Below are 18329 nucleotides of genomic sequence, written 5' to 3' on the forward strand. Positions count from 1 at the left end.
TTAAACTGCATTTTTCCAGTTGGCATTGATCAAAGTGTAAAACAAGTGCTTCATGCATTTTCCTTTCCTAATTTTTTCAAATATTATGCTGTTTTGCTTATTCTTTGTTAGCCTCTAAATTATGAGAGCAGATAGAAACTAATGGAAATATAAAATATATGCATTTTTCAAAGGAGTTACATTTTCTCTAATTTGTTTGCATAAAAGGATCTTGGAAACATTAACTTTGCCTATTGACCTCTGCACTCCTCCCATTGTTTGGGATTAAATGTAGAACCTAAAGTGTGTTTCATGCTTTACGTATGAAAATCTTTAGGGTCCTACAATAAGCTGGATTGTGGCTGATGAATCTGAGCTCCCTCTGACTTTTCTTCCTGGTGAGCACTACCCATGTTTGTGGTAACCACATTTGTGCACCTTAACTTGGCAGACTATCATTATTTTGTAGCCAGAAAATTACTATTTCCAGTAGAGGTGGTTGCATGTAACTTTATGAATCAGCTTTTAATGGTGGTTTTTGAAGGATCTAATTTGGCATTTTGTTTCCTTCCTCCTTCTCTCCCTCCTTTCCTTCATCCTAAGATCCTTGGTTTTATTTGCTCATGTTAAATGTCTACTTATTTAAAAATTGTTTTGCAAGCCTAAATACCATTTTTACTTCAAGGCTTGGACGTTTTATGTGGAAGAAGTTTTAGAGCATTCTTTATTCATTGGAGATATTTTAGGAGTAAATGTGTAGTCTCATTTTGACATCACTGCTAAGTGCGGTGGATAAGAAATCCACTTACCTAATAAGATATTTCTTAATTTAGAATTATATAAAACTTTTTTTTTTTTGGTACTGGGGATCAAACTTGGGTCCTTGCGCTTGCGAGGCAGGCTGCAGAACCACTGAGCTAAATCCCCCGCCCTATAAAACTTTGATATGAGGAAGAATTTTATCATATAAATAATTTTAACAATAAATAATAAGCTCAATAAGTTATTGTTTTAAGTCAGGCCAGATTGACTAAAAATTGAATTTATTGATCAAAGTATTTGGTTTATTATAGCATTGTTTGAATTTTAAACCACAGAATATAGTAATTAGTCTTCATGTTCAAAAGCAGATAGTTGGTGGGTTTTTTTTTTTGTACCGGGGATTAACCTCAGGACCTTGCGATTGTGAGGTAGGCAACAGCGCCACTGAGCTAAATCCCCAGCCCAAAAGCAGATAGTTTTAAGAACATAATACAAAAGGAAACTTGAAAATATTTTAAATTTGTATGATTTTTCTTTTGTTTATGAAAATCAGTAAAATCCTGAAATACACTTTTGCTAATATCTTAGACTTTTAGGACCTGTTATGTGAAATAACTAGACTGTGAAGACCTGGCCCAATAAAAACATCTTAGACATTTTTCTGTATTTTCTTGTGTCCCTAAGTTTCTGCCCCCTACCTCACCACCTTCATGTGTGTGTAGGTTGTATGTTTATGTTCTGTCTCGTGTATTGATAGTCCATCCCTTTTTTTTTTTTTTGCTGAGCAGTATTCCATTGTATGGATGTTAAATGTACTACAGTTTGTTTAACCATTCACCTGTGAAAGAATATCTGAATTGTTTCCAGTTTAGGACAATTGCTGCAATAACTGCTATAAACATTTTTATATGGGTTTTTGTGTAAACTTAAGGTTTTATTTCTTTGGGATAAATGCCCAACAATACAATTACTGAGTTGTATGGCAAGTGTAAGTTTAATTTTTTTTAAGAAGCTGCCTAACTGTTATCCAGTGTTGCCGTACCATTTTATGTCTCTATTAGCAATGAATAAAAGAGAGGATTTTTTTCAGGTCCTTGGCATTGTTGGTTCTTGTGACTGTTTTTTTTTATTTATTTATTTATTTATTTATTTATTTATTTATTTATTTATTTATTTGGTACCAGGGATTGAACTCAGGTCCTTGTGTTTGCAAGGCCAGCGGAACCACTGAACTAAATCCCCTGCGCTGACTGTTTTATTTTAGATGTTTGAATAAGTGCATATTGATGCTTTATGATGATCTTAGTTTGCATTTCCCTAGTGGTTAGTGATGCTAAATGTCCTTACATGCACTCATTTGCCATCCAGATAACCCCATCAGTGAACTGTCTCATCTTGTTTTTTGGTGTGCATTTTCTAAGTAGATTGTTTGTTTTTACTTTTTTTTTTTGGTACCAGGGATTGAACTTGGGTCCTTGCGCTTGCGAGGCAGGCACCGGAACCGCTGAGCTAAATCCCTGGCCCCTCTTGAATTATTTTTGCAGCTTTGTCCAAAATTAGTTGGCTACGTTTGCATTGGGCTGTTTTGGGTTCTTTATTCTGCTCCAGATAATCTGACCTCTCTTTGTAAAACTTCTTGCAGGTTTTTGATAGGAGTTGTATTAAATCTGCATACCAATTAGTGGAAAATTGACATCATTACTGTAAATCCTTCAATCCATGAACATGAATTCTTATTTAGACCTTCAATTTCTTTCATCAGCCACGTGTAGTTTTCACCATGCAAGTTTAGATTTGCACCTAAATATTTCTCTTTTTGAACAATTATAAGTGGTGTGACATTTTTAATTTTAATTTTTATGTGTTCAGTGTTATATTAAAATACAGCTGGTTTCAAAAATTTAATTGTGATAAATTATACATAACAAAATTTAGCATTTTGACCATATTTAATGGTACAGCATTAGGTCCGTTCTCATTGTTGTACTTTCATCTCCAAAGTATCATCAACTTGGAAAATTGAAATTCTACCTGTAAATAGTAACTCGCTGTACTAATTAGCTTTTCCATCCTGAAACACAATACCTGATACCCATAACTTAAAGAAGGAAGAGTTTCATTTGGCTGATGGTTTCAGGAGATTCATTCCATGATGTGCTGGCTCCAAGGCAGGAAGATCATGGCAGCAGGGCATGGCAGAGCAAAGCTGTTTAGCTTGTGGTGGCCAGGAAGCAGAGCAGGGGAATAACACTAGAGAGGAAAGGGCCTGGGAACCATATATAATACCCAAGTTCATACCTCTATGACCCACCCAGACACGTCCAAATGTATGCTTTACTAATTGGCTAGGCATTTCTTAATCCAATCAAGTTGACACATCAGATTTATTGGTCACACTCCCCAACCTTTTCCTCTGACCCTTGGCAACCACCATTCCACCATTTCAGTATCTGTGAGTTTGACTCAGATGAGTAGTGTTACACATATGTTATTTGTTCTTTAGTGACCAATATATTTTAGTTAGTATAATCACTTATAATGTAGCATGTGTTAAACTTTTCTTCTTTTTTAAGGCTGTATGTTTATAGGTATAGGCCACGTTTTATTTTTCTGTTTTTCCAATGATGGATGCTTGGGTTGATTCTACCTTTTGGCCGTTGTGAAAACAATGCTATGAACATGGGTGAACAAATATTTGATTCCTACTTTGAGTTCCTTTGTGTGTGTGTGTGTGTGTGTGTGTGTGTGTGTGTGTGTGTACCAAGTAGTAGAATGGCTGGGTCATATGGTAATTCTATTTTTAATTTTCTAAATAACCACCATCCTGTTTTCCATAGCAGTTGAATCATGTCACATCCCATCAGTAGTGCACAAGAGTTATACATTTCTCCACAACCTTGTCAACAGTTATTTTTTTGGCTTTTTGATAGTAGCCTTATTAATGGATTTGAGATTGGTATCTCATAGTTTTGATTTCCATTTTCATAAATGATTAATGATATTAAGTATCTTTCATGTGCTTATTGGCCATTTGTCTTTCTTCAGTGAAAAAATCAAAGAGTTCTTAATACAGTTTGGGTACTAATCCTTTACAGATACGTAATTGGCAACACAGCAGATTTTTGTAAATTAATCTTGTATCCTTTGACATTGTCAAACTCACTCCTGGTTTTGGGGGGTTTTGTTTTGTTTTTTTGAAGAGTCCTTGAGATTTTCTACATAGAATATCATGTCAATTGCAAATCGGAACTTATTTTCCTTTTTGCCTTTTATATCCAGTTCTTGCCTTATTGCACTGGCTGAAACTTCTAGCCCCATTTTGAGTAAAAATGATGAGAGAATACATTGTTGCTTTTTTTCTGAGCTAAGTCTTTTAAATTTTAAAGAGTAAAGCTAGGGCTGAGGATGTAGTTGTAAAGTGCTTTTCTAGCATGTGCTAGGCCCTAGATTCAATTCCCAGCACCACAAAATAATAATAATAAAAACAATAAAAGTGTAATAACAGCACAATTTATGATACTACCATGACAGTCCCTTACTCCTGTGGTTTTAAATTGTTTAAGATATCTTCAGTGTTTCTCTCTCCCTGCTTCTCTCTGTGTCTTACAAACACACACACACCTATTAATACTTTTTTTAGTTTTCTCAGATTAATTATTTCATCAAATATAAATTAAATTCAGTAGAAGTCTCCAAACTTGCAATACAAAAATAATGACTCAGGCATTATTGTACTAAGACGAAAGATTACAGCTGAGCTTATTTTGTATGTTCTTACTTGCACTATTTTTAAGGCATGCCTCAGTGTTGTTCTTTCAATGGGAGCAGAAGTGGAAAATGGCCATATGAATGTGATGATTGGGAATTTTCCTACCACTTTCTTGTTTTTTCAATAATTCCTTCTTCTCCAAGACATTTTTTCTAAAGCCAAGTGGCAATAATTGTTAAAACACCTTTAGATTTATATGCTGATTTGTATATATGTGCAAACATGATGAAGATTTTTTTCCATATCATTATCTGTAGGCCACACTCTGCAATACTCTGATGGCTCTGCAGTCTATACCCTGTACCTCAGCATTATTTCAAGCTTCTAGTGATTTATACACCACCAAGGCAGAGCATCACTCCATTAGAATTTAGTTTACTATAATTAATACAGGTTTCCTTGGGAGTGTTACAGATCTGTTTTTCAGCTGCCTCCTGGACCATCCATTTGTCCTGAAGGGTAGATGAGCCCTCAGAGGTAACTTTATTTTTATTTTTTTTTTGGTACCAGGGATTGAACTTGGGTCCTCATGCTTGCAGGGCAGGCGGCAAAACCATTGAGCTAAATCCCCAGCCCCAGAGGTAACTTTAATAGCAGATAGATCCAGGTGGGTAGCACTGCCTCAGGGAGGCTGTACATTCAGAATTTCCCTCCTACTGTCTGCAGCAGAAAGTGAGCCTGAGAACACAAGGTAGGCAGTATCCTGACAGGTTTTTTTGCCTGCCTCTCGCCCACAGCAGCAAATGGGAAAGGCAGCACTGTCTTTAAATAAAAGCTTATTGACAGAGGAATTCTTCGTTGTTCTAAAAACAAGGGCACTATTTAGGCTGATGGGAAGTAATAATAATAGCTTCAGTTAAACTTTAGTACCCACCTGAGCTGGACGCTTCATATTTACTCTTCAATGCATGACTCCCCCTATAGCTTCTTTTTATTTAATAGCTTTACCAGAAACAACACATAATCAGTATGTGGTTGTTATTATTAAAGATCTGATGTGGAAAGTGGAACTCCTACAGCACAGTCCAGTAAACAGGCACAGAGCATATACCTGTACCCCTTACGCCACAGGAGTACTGCTCCAGTTTGAGAGGAAGGCTTTTAGATAATTTTCTGTAGATCTTTTAAATTGTTTATGTAAAATGTATTTTTTTTTTTTTGTACTGGGGATCGAACTCAGGTCCTTCTGCTTGCAAAGCAGGCGCCAGAACCACTGAGCTAAATCCCCAGCCTATAATTATATGAATTAAATCATCCTAAAAATATTCTGTGGCTTGTTTTTACATTAAAATTAGAATTTCTTAAGGAATTTCTTCATTTGTTTTTCTAAAGAGAATAATTACAGATTACAGAAAAATGGCCAGGGTTGTGTAGAGCATTCTCTTAAACTTCACACCCATTTTCCTGTTGTTAATTGCTTATATTTTTCTCATTCATTCATTACTTCATTCATTCATTTAATGGTGCTGGGGATTGAGCCCAGGACCTGGTACCTGCTAAGCATGTACTCTTAACACTGAGCTAACCTGAGATCACTCTTTTATTAATTGACTTTGGGGTTTTTTTTTTAGCAGTTGTAGGTTTTCAGAAGGTACAGAGTTGTCATATGTCCTCCAACACCCCATCCCTAGCCTCCCCTTTCATTAACATTTTGGGTTTTTTTGTTTTTTGGTACTGGGGATCAAACTTGGGACCTTGCGCTTTCGAGGCAGGCGTGGGAACCACTGAGCTAAATCCCCGGCAACGTTTTGCATTACTGTTGTACAGTGTGTTACAATTGATGAGCCAGTATTGGCCCATCCTTAACTAAACCCCATAGTTTACATTTATGTTGAATTCTGAGTTTTGCTGAAGTATAAATGACATGTATAATGTCTTTTTTTTTGGGTGGTACCGGGGATTGAACTTGGGACCTTGTGCTTGCGAGGCAGGCAGTGGCACCACTGAGCTAAATCCTGGCCCTAAAATATGTCTATTGTTCTACCTGCTTATCCCTCCCTTTCCTCTCTCCATACTCTTACAACCATTGAGCTTTTTACTGTCTACATAATTTTGTCTTTTCTAGAATGTCATATGGTTGACATAATATATAGCCTTCTCAGAATGTCTTGTTTGTTCCATTTTCTTTTTGAAACAAAGTCTTGCTATGTGTAGTTCTGGTTGGTCTTGAACTCAATATGTATCCCAATGTGGCCTTGAACTGGCAGCAATTCTCCTGCCTCAGCCTCCTCAGTGCTGGGATAACAGACACATGCCACTATCCCAGATCACAATTTCTTTTTATGTCTTCATGATTCATTTCTTCTCATTGCTGCATATCAATCCATTTTATGGATGTACTGTTGTTTGTTTATTCACCTCTTGAAGGACATTTTTATTGCTTCTACATGTTGGCAGTTACAAATATAGCTAGTTGTAAATGTTTGTTTTCAGATTTTTTGTGTCGACATAAGATTTCAGTTCATTTGGGTAACTACCAAGAAGTGCAATTGCTGGACCATGTGGAATAATCTTTTTTAATTGTTACAATGCTATATTATTGTCTTTCCGTCCCACATTGGCACACATTTAAATTTTCAGTTTTCTTTTTGCTATTACAAACAATGCTACAATATACTTATAAATTACTAATATTACTAAACTTACTAATATTTCTGTGAGACACATCACCAAAAGTAGGATTGCTCTAACCAAAATAATGTGAATTTGTCTGCAAAAGGCCAATGTACCTTGTAGCATCCTACCCTCAGCCTCATATAGTACTGTTCCTGGCTGGAATAAGGAGAGTCCCTGAGGCTGAAATAAGGAACTCAATCCACCCCTTTAGTTATTTATTTAAAATAAATATGCAGGTTTGCTGACTTTGGTCTTGGAAAAAGAATTTTCAAGATCCATGGTAAAAAGAGGCATAAGAAAGATCTGTAAGAGGAAGATATAGGATGCACTCTAGAGGCGTGGTACAGTTGGGTTAGGGCACACATTTAAAGGCTGTTTTATCTCGATGTGTATTCTCACTGTCTGCCAGGTCACTGTGCAAGCCATCCACAGGGGTTTGAAGTGGACATGCAGGTTAGACAGGCTGTTTCCACTGCTTTGGGGGCTGGAGGAAGCTGAAGGGAAAGGCGATTTGCAGGTGAAAGGGAATTTGCAGAACCATTTGCAGCTGAAAGGGACTTGCCCAGGTTTTCTGCTTGTGGAGTAAACAAACTGGGCTTGTGTTCTGAAGCTGCAGTTTTTCTTTAAAAGTACAATTTAAAACTCCTGATTTCCTGGTCTCCTTTCTACCTAGTTGTATTTCTTCTATCCTACCTCAGTACTGTCATGTCACCTGAGACTCAGAAGAAAAATTTAGAGTGGGTCTAAATGATACAGGGGGAATAAATGCAACTCCTAACCTGCTAGATGTCAGATACCCTGAGTTCGTGTTCCCCAAAATCAAAGAATGAATTCTAAGGAATGACAGAGGTTAAGAGTAGGAAAAATTTATTGAGAGAGCTCCTGAATGACAGAAGGGGACCAGAAAGTGAGTTGATGTGGACCCCACTTCACAGAGGAAGTTGTATAGCGCCAAATCACGAGGTGGGTTCAATGTTGGCCAAAACCAATAAGATTACAAGTATAGCCACGTAGGTAATATTGATCCAGTGGGGAAGCAGGTCACATAAATGTACATGGAAAGAACAAGGACCTTTTGAGGAAGGGATGAACCAGGAGGTCCTGGACACCTACTTGAGTCAGTGATGTCTATCTAGACTTTATTGAACCAGGTGATACCAATTGTAGTATAATCTTCAATTTATTGCTTGTCCATCCTTTGGGTAGGCTTGTAGGCCTGGTCATTTTGTCTTTATCTTGAGGCCTGGCCTTTGACAGATGTGGCTCCAGCCACAGTTGTAATGTGTTCTCATCTCTGCACTTACTCCCTCGAGGACCCAGCCCTGTCTGACTGCCTAAAATATTTCTGCTGTCTATAATATAGATTTGGAGGTCAGACTTAAAGATGGGCATGGATGAAATTTCCTAGGGAAAAAGAAAAAGTGTAGCTCAATAGAGAGGATGGTCTAGAAAATATTGTGTAATTCCCAGTATCCAATTTAGTTAAAGGAAGACATCGCAAATGTAAAAGGATTGCCTTGGAGGTGAAAGGAAAACCAGGATTAATGGTATCAGGAAAGCCAGAGGCAGTGGAAATTTCAAGGAGGAGGAAGTGGTCCTTGAGTTTACATTTTACTGGGAGTGATGAAGACTGAAATATATCCATTGTATTCCAGAACAAGGGGACCCTTTGACCTTAGTGAATAGAGTGAAGGGAATTGGGCCAAGATACACACTGAAATAGATTTTGGAGTGAGTGGGAGGTGAGGAAATGGCCTTATACTCTATTTAAGAAGGAAGAAAAGCAGAGTAAGGTGACTGGAAGGTAAACAGGGTATCACAGAGTTTTGTTTGTGCTAGGTGGCAGTCTTAAGCTTTTGTGAAAGTTACTGGAAAGGAACTAATAGAAAATTAATTACAGGAGATAGTGTAATCTACAGAGTGTATGTATAGATTGAATGGCTGAGCTGTAAAAGTGGAAGAGGATGGATTTCTGGATTGGAACCTTTGGCATTTAAAGAAAGGAAGGCAGAAAATTAGAGCATCCTAAATTTCCCAGCAGTTGAAGGGAATGCACTATTTCCACAAGTATATTCAGTGTCAACAGGAAAACCAATACTGTTGTAAGAAAAGTATGAATTTGTTTGTAATTTTCAAATACAAATGTTCTTGTAAGTACAAATTTGCACTTGTATCCAAGGTTAGTATTGTATTTCTAATTTGACTCTATATCCCAGGAAATCTCACAAGAATTGCTCTGGCTTAATTCCCTTGGAAAGAGTCAAAGATCCATTCAATGCCATATTCCCTTTTTAGAAATTAGCATTGTGGGGGCCAGGGTTTAGCTCACTGGTTCCACTGCCTGCCTTGCAAGTGCAAGGTCCTGAGTTCAATTCTCGGTACCAAAAAAAAGAAAAAGAAATTAGCATTGTGCCTCTTTCATTCTAAATTGGAACTGTGATCGGATCTCTGTTGTTAACATGTTAGCACATCTGCCTTATTTCTTCCTTTTTCCCATTTTTTGCACCATTTAAGTTGCAGATCAATTGTATCATTATCGTTAAATATTCCAGTATCTATTTCCGGAAAACAAGGACATCTCTGACATATCCAATATGGCCATTAAAACTAGGAAAGTAGCATGGATATTTTACTGCCATTTAATCCACAGCTTATTCAGCTGTCAGAGATTTTCCCAGTAATACCCTTTTTTACACAACACACAGGCACAAGCCTACTGTCTTCTTTTCCCTCTATTTCAGATCCAGGGTTCAAGACAGGATCATTGTAGTTACTGCAATTATTGTAGTGTTTTCAGTCTTTTTATCTGGAGCAGAGCCACAGTATATCCTCGTCTTTCATTACCTTGACATTTTTAAGAATACAGTCGAATCACATGTACTCCATAATTTGTGTTCATCAAGTCTTTCTTCATAATTGAATACTGGTTCTGTGTTTTTGGCAAGACTATTAAAATGACAATGTGTTTTACTGCATCACAGCAGGAGGCACACAGTGTCAGTTCATCTTACTGCTGGTGACTTAAATTTTTATCACTTAGTGAAGTGATACGTGCCAGGAGTCTCCACTGTAAAGTTAGTATTTTGTGCAGGTCAGATAATTAATAAGTATTTTATAGAAAGATATATTGAGATATTATAAATAACCTGATGTATCACAGTTACATCTGTTAGCTTTTACATCCACTGATAAGTTTTGCCTGAGTTATTTATTATTGGAATGACTGCCATATGATGATTTTTTTTTTCTTGTGTTACCGGGGATCGAACTCAGGCCCTTGCACTTGGGTGGCAGGCGCGGCGCCACTGAGCTGAGTCCCCAGATACGATGATTTTTTAAATTCCATCATTACTTCTACTTTTAAACTCAAGTTGGTTTTCCTGCAGAAAATGATAGTTGATCCTAAAATTCATATGGAAATTAAAGGAACTCAGGAAACTATCATAAAAATAAAAAAGTGTGTGGCGCTGTCATACAGACAGACATAAATTACTGGACCAGAATTGAGAGTTCAGTAACAAATTCTCAAGTTTATGGTCAATTGACTCTCAAAAAGGGTACCCAGGGCCGGGGATTTAGCTCAGTGGTTTCGCTGCCTGCTGCGCAAGCGCAAGGACCAGAGTTGATCTCCGGTACCAAAAAAAAAAAAAAAAAAAAAAGTACCCAGACAGTTCAGTGGGTGGGGGTGGGGGTGGGGGTGGGGGTGGGGGTGGGAGGTGGGGAATAGCCTTTTCACCAAAGGAACTGAGTCAGTGGGATGTCCAAATGCAAAAAATAAAGAAAAAGAAAGAAATTAATACACTGTACAAAAAACAAAACAAATGGATATAAGTATAAAAGTAAAATTACAAAAGTCTCCGGAAACAACAAATGGAAGCAAATGTTTATGTTCTTGAATTAAGCAGTGGTTCTGTAGGTATGACACCAGAAAGCACAAGCAACAGAAAGAAAAATAAGTTGGACTTCATCAAAATTAAGAGTTTTAGTACTTACAAAGATACCATCAAGAAAGTGAAAAGAGGGCTGAGGATTTAGCTCAGTGGTTCCACCGCCTGCCCTGCAAGCGCAAAGGCCCAGTTTGATCCCCAGTACCCCCCCCAAAAAAGTTAAGAAAGTGAAAAGACAATTCACAAAATAGGAGAGTGCTCTTACAATTCATACATCTGATAAGGATTGAGAATATATGAACTCCTGTGACTCAACAAAAAGAATTTAAAATTGGGCAAAGGATTTGAATAGATATTCATTGAGGAAGATAAATGAATGGCCAGTAAGTATGCTTGGCATCATTAGCCATGAGAAATGCAAATCTCAAAAACGTAGTAAGACACTATTTTTCATACCCGCTAGAATAGCTGTAATAGAAAAGGCAGATAGTAGCTGGTGTTAATGGGGATATGGACAAAGGAGAACCTCATTCACTGCTGGGCCAGTGTAAAATGATGCAGCACTTCGGAAAACAGTCTGTGGTAGTGCTTCAGTATGTTGGCTGCTGATGGGTAGGGTGTTTATTTCTCAGATAAGGAGAGGTTTAAATTTGATGCAGTCTTTATAGAATATGAAAATCTATTGCATTCTCCAGGATGGATTCTCAAAGTAATTTTTGAACCTCCCACCAAACAAGGTTGAAGAAGCTGGTTGAACTTACTTTTCTAACATAACCGTGTACTGTTCATTCCCCCACACCACTCCCCCTTTGCTATCTTGTACTAAGAACTTTCTTTAAAAAAACCTCCTTGCTCCTCTTTCTCCCCCCAAATAATTGCAACACTTGCTTCTATCTCCTGTCACAACAAAAGATTCTAAGTCATTCTTGACTTTGAGCTTCCAGACTTGAGTTTTTGGTCAAATTTTTCTCCCTCTGTCATACATTGGTTCACAATTCTTCCCATTATATCAGTTTTGCTCAGTTATGGTATATTTAGCTGTGTCTACCATTTATACAGCTGTTGGCAGCTATAAAGTGTATAACTTGTTTTTCATGTTTATGAAATAATGTAATAATAAATAATAAAGTTAAGAAAATAGACTTTCATCATTTTGGGAGAAGCCTAGAAAATTCTTAAGTTTCTTTAAGAATAACAAATGAACTAAATCCTCCTAAGAAGGAGAAATAAAGCTTTGATCTCTCGATTCTTCTACTTTGAAAGTACCTATGTTCAATAGTTCATCTCCTATAAGTAAAACTTTGGGGGGGATTAAGCACTTCTTGCCCCCTAGAGTTTTTCTTAAAGATTAAAATATCATAGAGTTAACAGCATATTTGTCTCACTAGTGATCAAATGCTCATCCCAGAAAAGAGTTAAAGTTTTTATTTCATGAAATTAAATTGTGAGACATTAGGGAAAGGGAAAGGAAAAGAAATTCTTGTTGGAACATATTTCTAAGACACCTCAATAAGCTGGCAGTTTCCCTGAGTTGAGATAGCAATTATCTTTCTTCTCAAAATGACTTATTTTTTTCTGTCATCCAAGTTCCCTCAAGCAAAGGCTTGTTATGCTATGTTGGTTTAGCTCTGTAGATTTTTGTCTGTAAGCACTGATGACATTTATCAAAAAGTAATATATGAAGATTATTAAAAGATTTTATAAGGATTTGAGATATATTTTTCCTTAGTAAATAATTTATTTTCAATAACTGGTAGTAGGATTATTTTCTATAAATTTAAAAATAAATTATAGGGAACACTAAGAATCAGAATCTACCTTCATTGATAATGTAACTAAATAATAAGCCATAAACAAATCGTAAACCATAGATTTTTGAGCCAGCAAACAGAAATGTGTTTATGATGATAATTAATGGTCTCTGAAGTTAATAATAGCCACTGACAAGATGATTTGATTTGATTTTCTGCATTAAGTATAGCTAGAATGTGATTCAGACTATCTTTGAATATTTAAATACATCTTATGAAATTGTTTAAAAACTGGTAACTTGGATGGGCCTTTGGTGAGGCCGGAAGGGAATGTAGGTGCCAGGGTCACGTATGGGGCTGCTAGTGCACTCTGCTCTGTGTGTCCTGTGATGTTTGAGTTTTACAACAGGCATTACTTCTATTATTTTAAAAGATGTAAAATAAAAAATAATGTAATTATTACTATTTCTTAATTCATTTATAACCAATTCCAGTTAATTTTTGGTTCAATTTATTGAAATAGCAAGGTTTTTTTAATGTGCAGTTTATCTTTCCTTTATCTCTTTTTTTCTGTTTTTCTTTTCTTTTTTTTTTTTTTTTGATGTGTGTGTGTGGTACCAGGGATCAAACTCAGGACCTTGGGTTTGCCAGGCAGGCGAGGTGCCACTGAGCTAAATCCCCAGCCCTTTACTTTATTTCTGTTACTGTGTCTTGTTAATCTGAATTCCCTTTTTCTAAAACATTAGAGGTTTTAGATTGATATCTTTGGCCTTTTTGAGTAGGTGGAATTGTACATTTGAGTTGTAATTTAAATTTTTTTTAATAGGGAAAAGACAAGCTACTTTCTAAAGGCTACTACAGCTACTTTGATTTGTTTATGTTAATAGCTTAATAATATGCCTTCTTGGTTGCATACATGAAGTCACTCCTAAGAGAATTTGGGAAGGAGTTCAAATCAATGTGGCTGCAGAATTATGATGTAATCTCACCTAGGTACTGGGGGTTGTGTGAAATGTGAGAAGCCCGTGTATTGGCATCAGTGTGCACACTAGCCCAGGGAAGCAGCTGGGAGTGAAGAAGGGTGAGCAGACCCAGGCAGCACACAGTCTGCAAGTGTTTCAGTGCCCTTTGTACAGCCGAAGTATAGTAACAGGAAAAGGAAAGGGTCTGGGATAATAAAGAAATTAATTTGTATTTCAGTAAATTAATGAAAAGAATTTTTATTAAGTCTCAGCATAATCTGGTGAGTTAACAAAAGAATCAGTACCACCCTATATGGAATATTAAATGACAACAATTCCACAAACTTTTGAAATATTTGAACACTAAAACTAAACATACCTGTTTCCAAATGACTTGTATACATTCATAGTGAAGAGAATGAGGAGAGAAGTTAAAAATTAATACCACTCTTTGGTAATTATATGTGTTGTTAAAAGTGAATAGTTTAGGAGGCCGGGGATTTAGCTCAGTGGTTCTGGCGCCTGTCTCACAAGCGCAAGGTCCCAAGTTCGATCCCTGGTACCAAAAAAAAAAAAAAGTGAATAGCTTGTTGGTGTCTACTTTATAACTGTACTGTGCATTTGTTCCTGAGTTATTCCAAGCTTCAAAAGTATTTGGAGTAAAAACTATTAAATTTGATTGATTTCTATGTCATAAGACTTTCTAAAAGTGCTATAAATTAATTTAGAAGTTTAGGAGATTTAATTGCATATATATGTCAACTATAGAGATTAGTAGCTTCATAAGCCAATCTGGAATTCTGTGGTTGAAACGTAGATATTATAATTTCCCAAAAATGTGAGAGATGTGTGTGTGTGTGTGTGTGTAGTTTTTGAACTTTTCATGTAGTCTCAGTAAATACAATTGAAATATACATTTTGACCAGTGAAATAACAAAATTCCTTCTTTCTACAAGGAATACAGTTTTTCAGAGTTGATAAAATTAGGGCCGGGGATTTAGCTCAGTGGTTCCGCAGCCTGCCTCGCAAGTGCAAGGACCCAAGTTCGAATCCTGGTAACAAAAGAGTTGATAAAATTATACATGTGGTATTTTTCCCTGTAATCCTCCTTTTTGGGGGGGGGGGGTTATCGGGATCGAACTCGGGACCTTGCACTTGCGAGGCAGGTGGTGGAACCCCTGAACTAAATCCCCAGCCCGTTCTCCTTTTTATTTGTGTAAAAATTAGAATAAAGCATTACATTTGAGATAAAAATATAACATATCAAATCTCACATTTTTATTGGCTAGATTCCATTTTTGAAATATTAAAGTATGTCTGTTATAAAATACTTTAGGATTAAAGTTTAAATTGTTAAACATCAATCTATTCAGTTAAACATAAGCCTATTTTTTTAACTACAATTTTTATAATCCAAAGGTTTTTTTGCTTTGTTGTTTGGGGATTTTTTTGGTACCGGGGATCGAACTCTGGACCTTGTGACCTTGTCTTGTGCCTGAGGCAGGAGGCGGAACCACTGAGCTAAATCCTGGGCCCTAAAAATCCAAAGTTTTACATTTAAAAGGTTTAGAATCATTTTGGGGTCATTTTGCCAATGTTTCACTTCTTTCCCTTGCTGTTGTCAGTGATCTGTACTTTGCTATTTGGTGTAGACTGTAAACATGCTCAAATTTGCCTTTTCCATGCTGGAGACACTTAAAGCCAGGTGATGGATGCCAGTGTGCATACATTTGGATGTCTGAAATTGATAGCAGCAAGCAGGGAGCTGCCTTTTCCTTTGTTACTTACCCTGATGTCTTATTGTTTTCTATTACCAATATAAAATAGCACAGACTAGATAAATTAGAAAGAAGATTAGAAAGGTTTATTTTGGCTCACAATTCTGAAAGTCCCAGGTCAGTTGACAATCCACATCTGGGATGGCCTTCTTGCTGGTAGATCCCTGAGGTGGCACAGAGCAGCATACTGCAAGGGATATGAAGCAGGTATGTGTGTACTCTGGTTTTTTTCTTGTTAAGCCACCAATTTTCAGTCATAGGGACCCCACCCTGATGATTCTAATCTTTTGTGTTTGCCAGCTCCAAGGTAGAGTAAGTGCTCCTGCCATTACATCCATGGTCTAGGCTGCAGGCTGAGGAGAGGTTGAAAAATGAAATCAGCTGTTCCTTTTGAAAGATTCCTGAAAACTCACAAAACACTTTCACTTGTATTCCATTGGCTTTAACTTGGTCATGAGGCCACACCCACCTGCAAGAAAGGCCGGGGAACAGGTTTTCTGAGAACCCCAGTACAAACCAGGAGTTCTTTTATTTGGAAGAAGAGGAAAACCAGTAACAGCAACCACCAGTGGCCTCTACCATTCCTTAAGGATGCTATGAGAAGCTGCCCTCCCATGGAGAACACGAGCACCCATTGCCCAGCCCCTGCTCATGACTGCTGAGTCACTGGAAAGTGTCCTCACTGAGATAAAACTTCTGACAGTATGAGGGTACAGGTAGAAGCAAAGTAGATTTAAATCAGGCTCTGGAAAGGCACTGGAAAGCTGTAAACTTTACTGTGTCTCAGAAAATCATTCAGGTATACAAGGCCAGCTTTTCAGTTTGTCTCAAAGTTCAGCTGTCCTATGGAGGATAGTTATTACCGCTCAGAAAGGCATTTGTTGTTTTTTATTAACATACGTTAGTCTGGATATTAATGCTGCATACCCTCACTTGAACACACTTTTCCAGAGAGAGCCTGTTCATGTTTAGCTATGTTTCAAATTGAATATTTTAAAATTAGGAAATGAAAAGTAGTTTGATACAAAACCGTTTTTGATCAGCATGTTTTCTCGTTGCAGTGGATGAAGGTCGCAGTAAGGAACCTGACCGAGTGCGGGTGTTTCACAAGAAAGCCATCATGCCTTACGGTGTTTATAAGAAACACCAAAAAGACCCAAGCGAGGAGGCCACTGTGCTGCAGTACGCAAACCTGGTGGGGCAGGCGTGCTCCGAGAGGATGCTGCTGTTCAGAAACTGAAGCGAGCACTGTGCCTCCTGCTGGGGCCTTGAGCCCTGTGCCTGGGGGAGAGGCTGCAGCCACCCATGAAGTAGACTTTTCCAGTTTCACTGTTCTACAGCATTTCTAAAATATTTTGTGGCAATGTATTAGTGAGAATCTCATGGTTAATATAAAGAGTTTAAAAATATGTTATGACCTGGGCCTGTAACTGGGGTTTGTCATTTTGAAAGTTTGTTTGTAGAGCAAAACATGCTAAACTTCTCTAGTTAATATTTTGGGAAGTAAAATTAAGATGTGACCCTAAGTAATATAATCACAGTCATGCTCTTATTGCTCTGTTAGAGAAATTGAAGCAGACTTTCCTCAGATCCGTTAAGACAGTGGTTTATCCTGGGAAACTTAAAGTACAGGGAAGAAGGTGGAAAGTATGGTTCATCACTTAGAAAATATGTCTTCACTAGAGAGCAAAACTGTGCTGTCACTCAGTGTTCAATATTAAATTGCTGCCAAATGTTATGTTGTGTAGTTTAATAGAGAATTTGAAAAAGAAAATGCAAACATAATAAAGAGAGCTTGTGTTTGTATCGGGTGTCCCTTTGTCCAGAAGGTTCTGTTCATGTCTGTCTTCTTGACATCATTTTCCCCTAGAATAATTGCTACTAGTGCTACCATTTACTTTCAAAAGTATCTCAGTTTGGGGGCTGGGGATTTTAGCTCAGTGGTTCCACCACCTGCCTGGAAAGCGCAAAGTTCCGAGTTTGATCCCTGGTACCAAAACAACAACAACAGCAAAGTATCTTAGTTTGGACAATAAAATGTGTAATTACTCCAGTGACATATTATTTGTTCTATTTCTAAAAATTTAAGAAACAATATTTTAAAGAAAAATATTAAGTGCTGCCGTGATCTAAGCTCCATCTAAAAGAAATAGGCACTAATTTTTCATTCCTTAGAACTCAGGACACTTGTCTTTTGTTACTGATAAAAACAAGTTAATACCTGACTGCTTTTGTAGCTGTGCCACAAATCACACTGAAGTCAGTAGAAGTCATTCTGACCCAGGGCAAGAGGTGGTCTTTTGATTGAGAGTAGGTGCTGTCCTTGGTAACATGCAGCAGAGCCAAGCCCCCTTTCCCTCTTTCTCTTTGTTCAACAAATACCTGTTTAACAGGCCTGGGGCCCCTGGGCTAGGTGTCAGTTTAGAATCAGTCATACCAGTGCTTGGTCACAGTCAGGTTGTGTTGTAAACAGGTTGAAGAACAGAGGAAGGCTGATTTCTTGCATTCTCTTTCTCACTTGGTCCTTTCTGCTGCCACCTGCTTAGCCACTTACTTCACTATAGTCCCCATTTTACCCATTCTTATGTTTTCTATTGATTGATCTTTTAGAAACCATATTATAAAACTACCGATTTTAAACTTTTTTCCAAAAGGGACTGAATTTCAATAAAACATTAAACAATAACCTTCCCTTTGTTAGAACACATTGAAGGATCATAAAACAAAGATTTAAAAAATGAACTGTCTGTAAATTGAACTGTGCATATTCAATCCATGGCAGAAGGAGACACCTACCATGTGCCAAAAACTTTAGTAACTGGAGA

General features: G+C 37.3%; 1 protein-coding gene across 13 annotated transcripts in view; it reads left to right on the forward strand.

Annotated features, from left to right (window-relative positions):
- Ate1 (arginyltransferase 1) overlaps positions 1–17315 on the forward strand; it is a 161582-nt gene extending 144267 nt beyond the window's left edge. For all 13 annotated transcript variants that reach the window (XM_004838795.4, XM_004838799.4, XM_004838798.3 and 10 more), the window contains one exon: positions 16566–17315. In XM_004838795.4, the coding sequence (XP_004838852.1) occupies positions 16566–16744 (179 nt within the window). In that variant the 3' untranslated portion in view covers positions 16745–17315. The remainder of the gene's footprint in view (positions 1–16565) is intronic.
- The last annotated feature ends 1014 nt before the right edge of the window (positions 17316–18329 follow it).

The sequence above is a fragment of the Heterocephalus glaber genome, unplaced genomic scaffold, assembly GCF_053883595.1.
Source record: "Heterocephalus glaber isolate CG9 unplaced genomic scaffold, H.glaber_assembly_v1.0 deba00001497, whole genome shotgun sequence".
In the NCBI taxonomy this organism is placed as follows: domain Eukaryota; kingdom Metazoa; phylum Chordata; class Mammalia; order Rodentia; family Bathyergidae; genus Heterocephalus; species Heterocephalus glaber.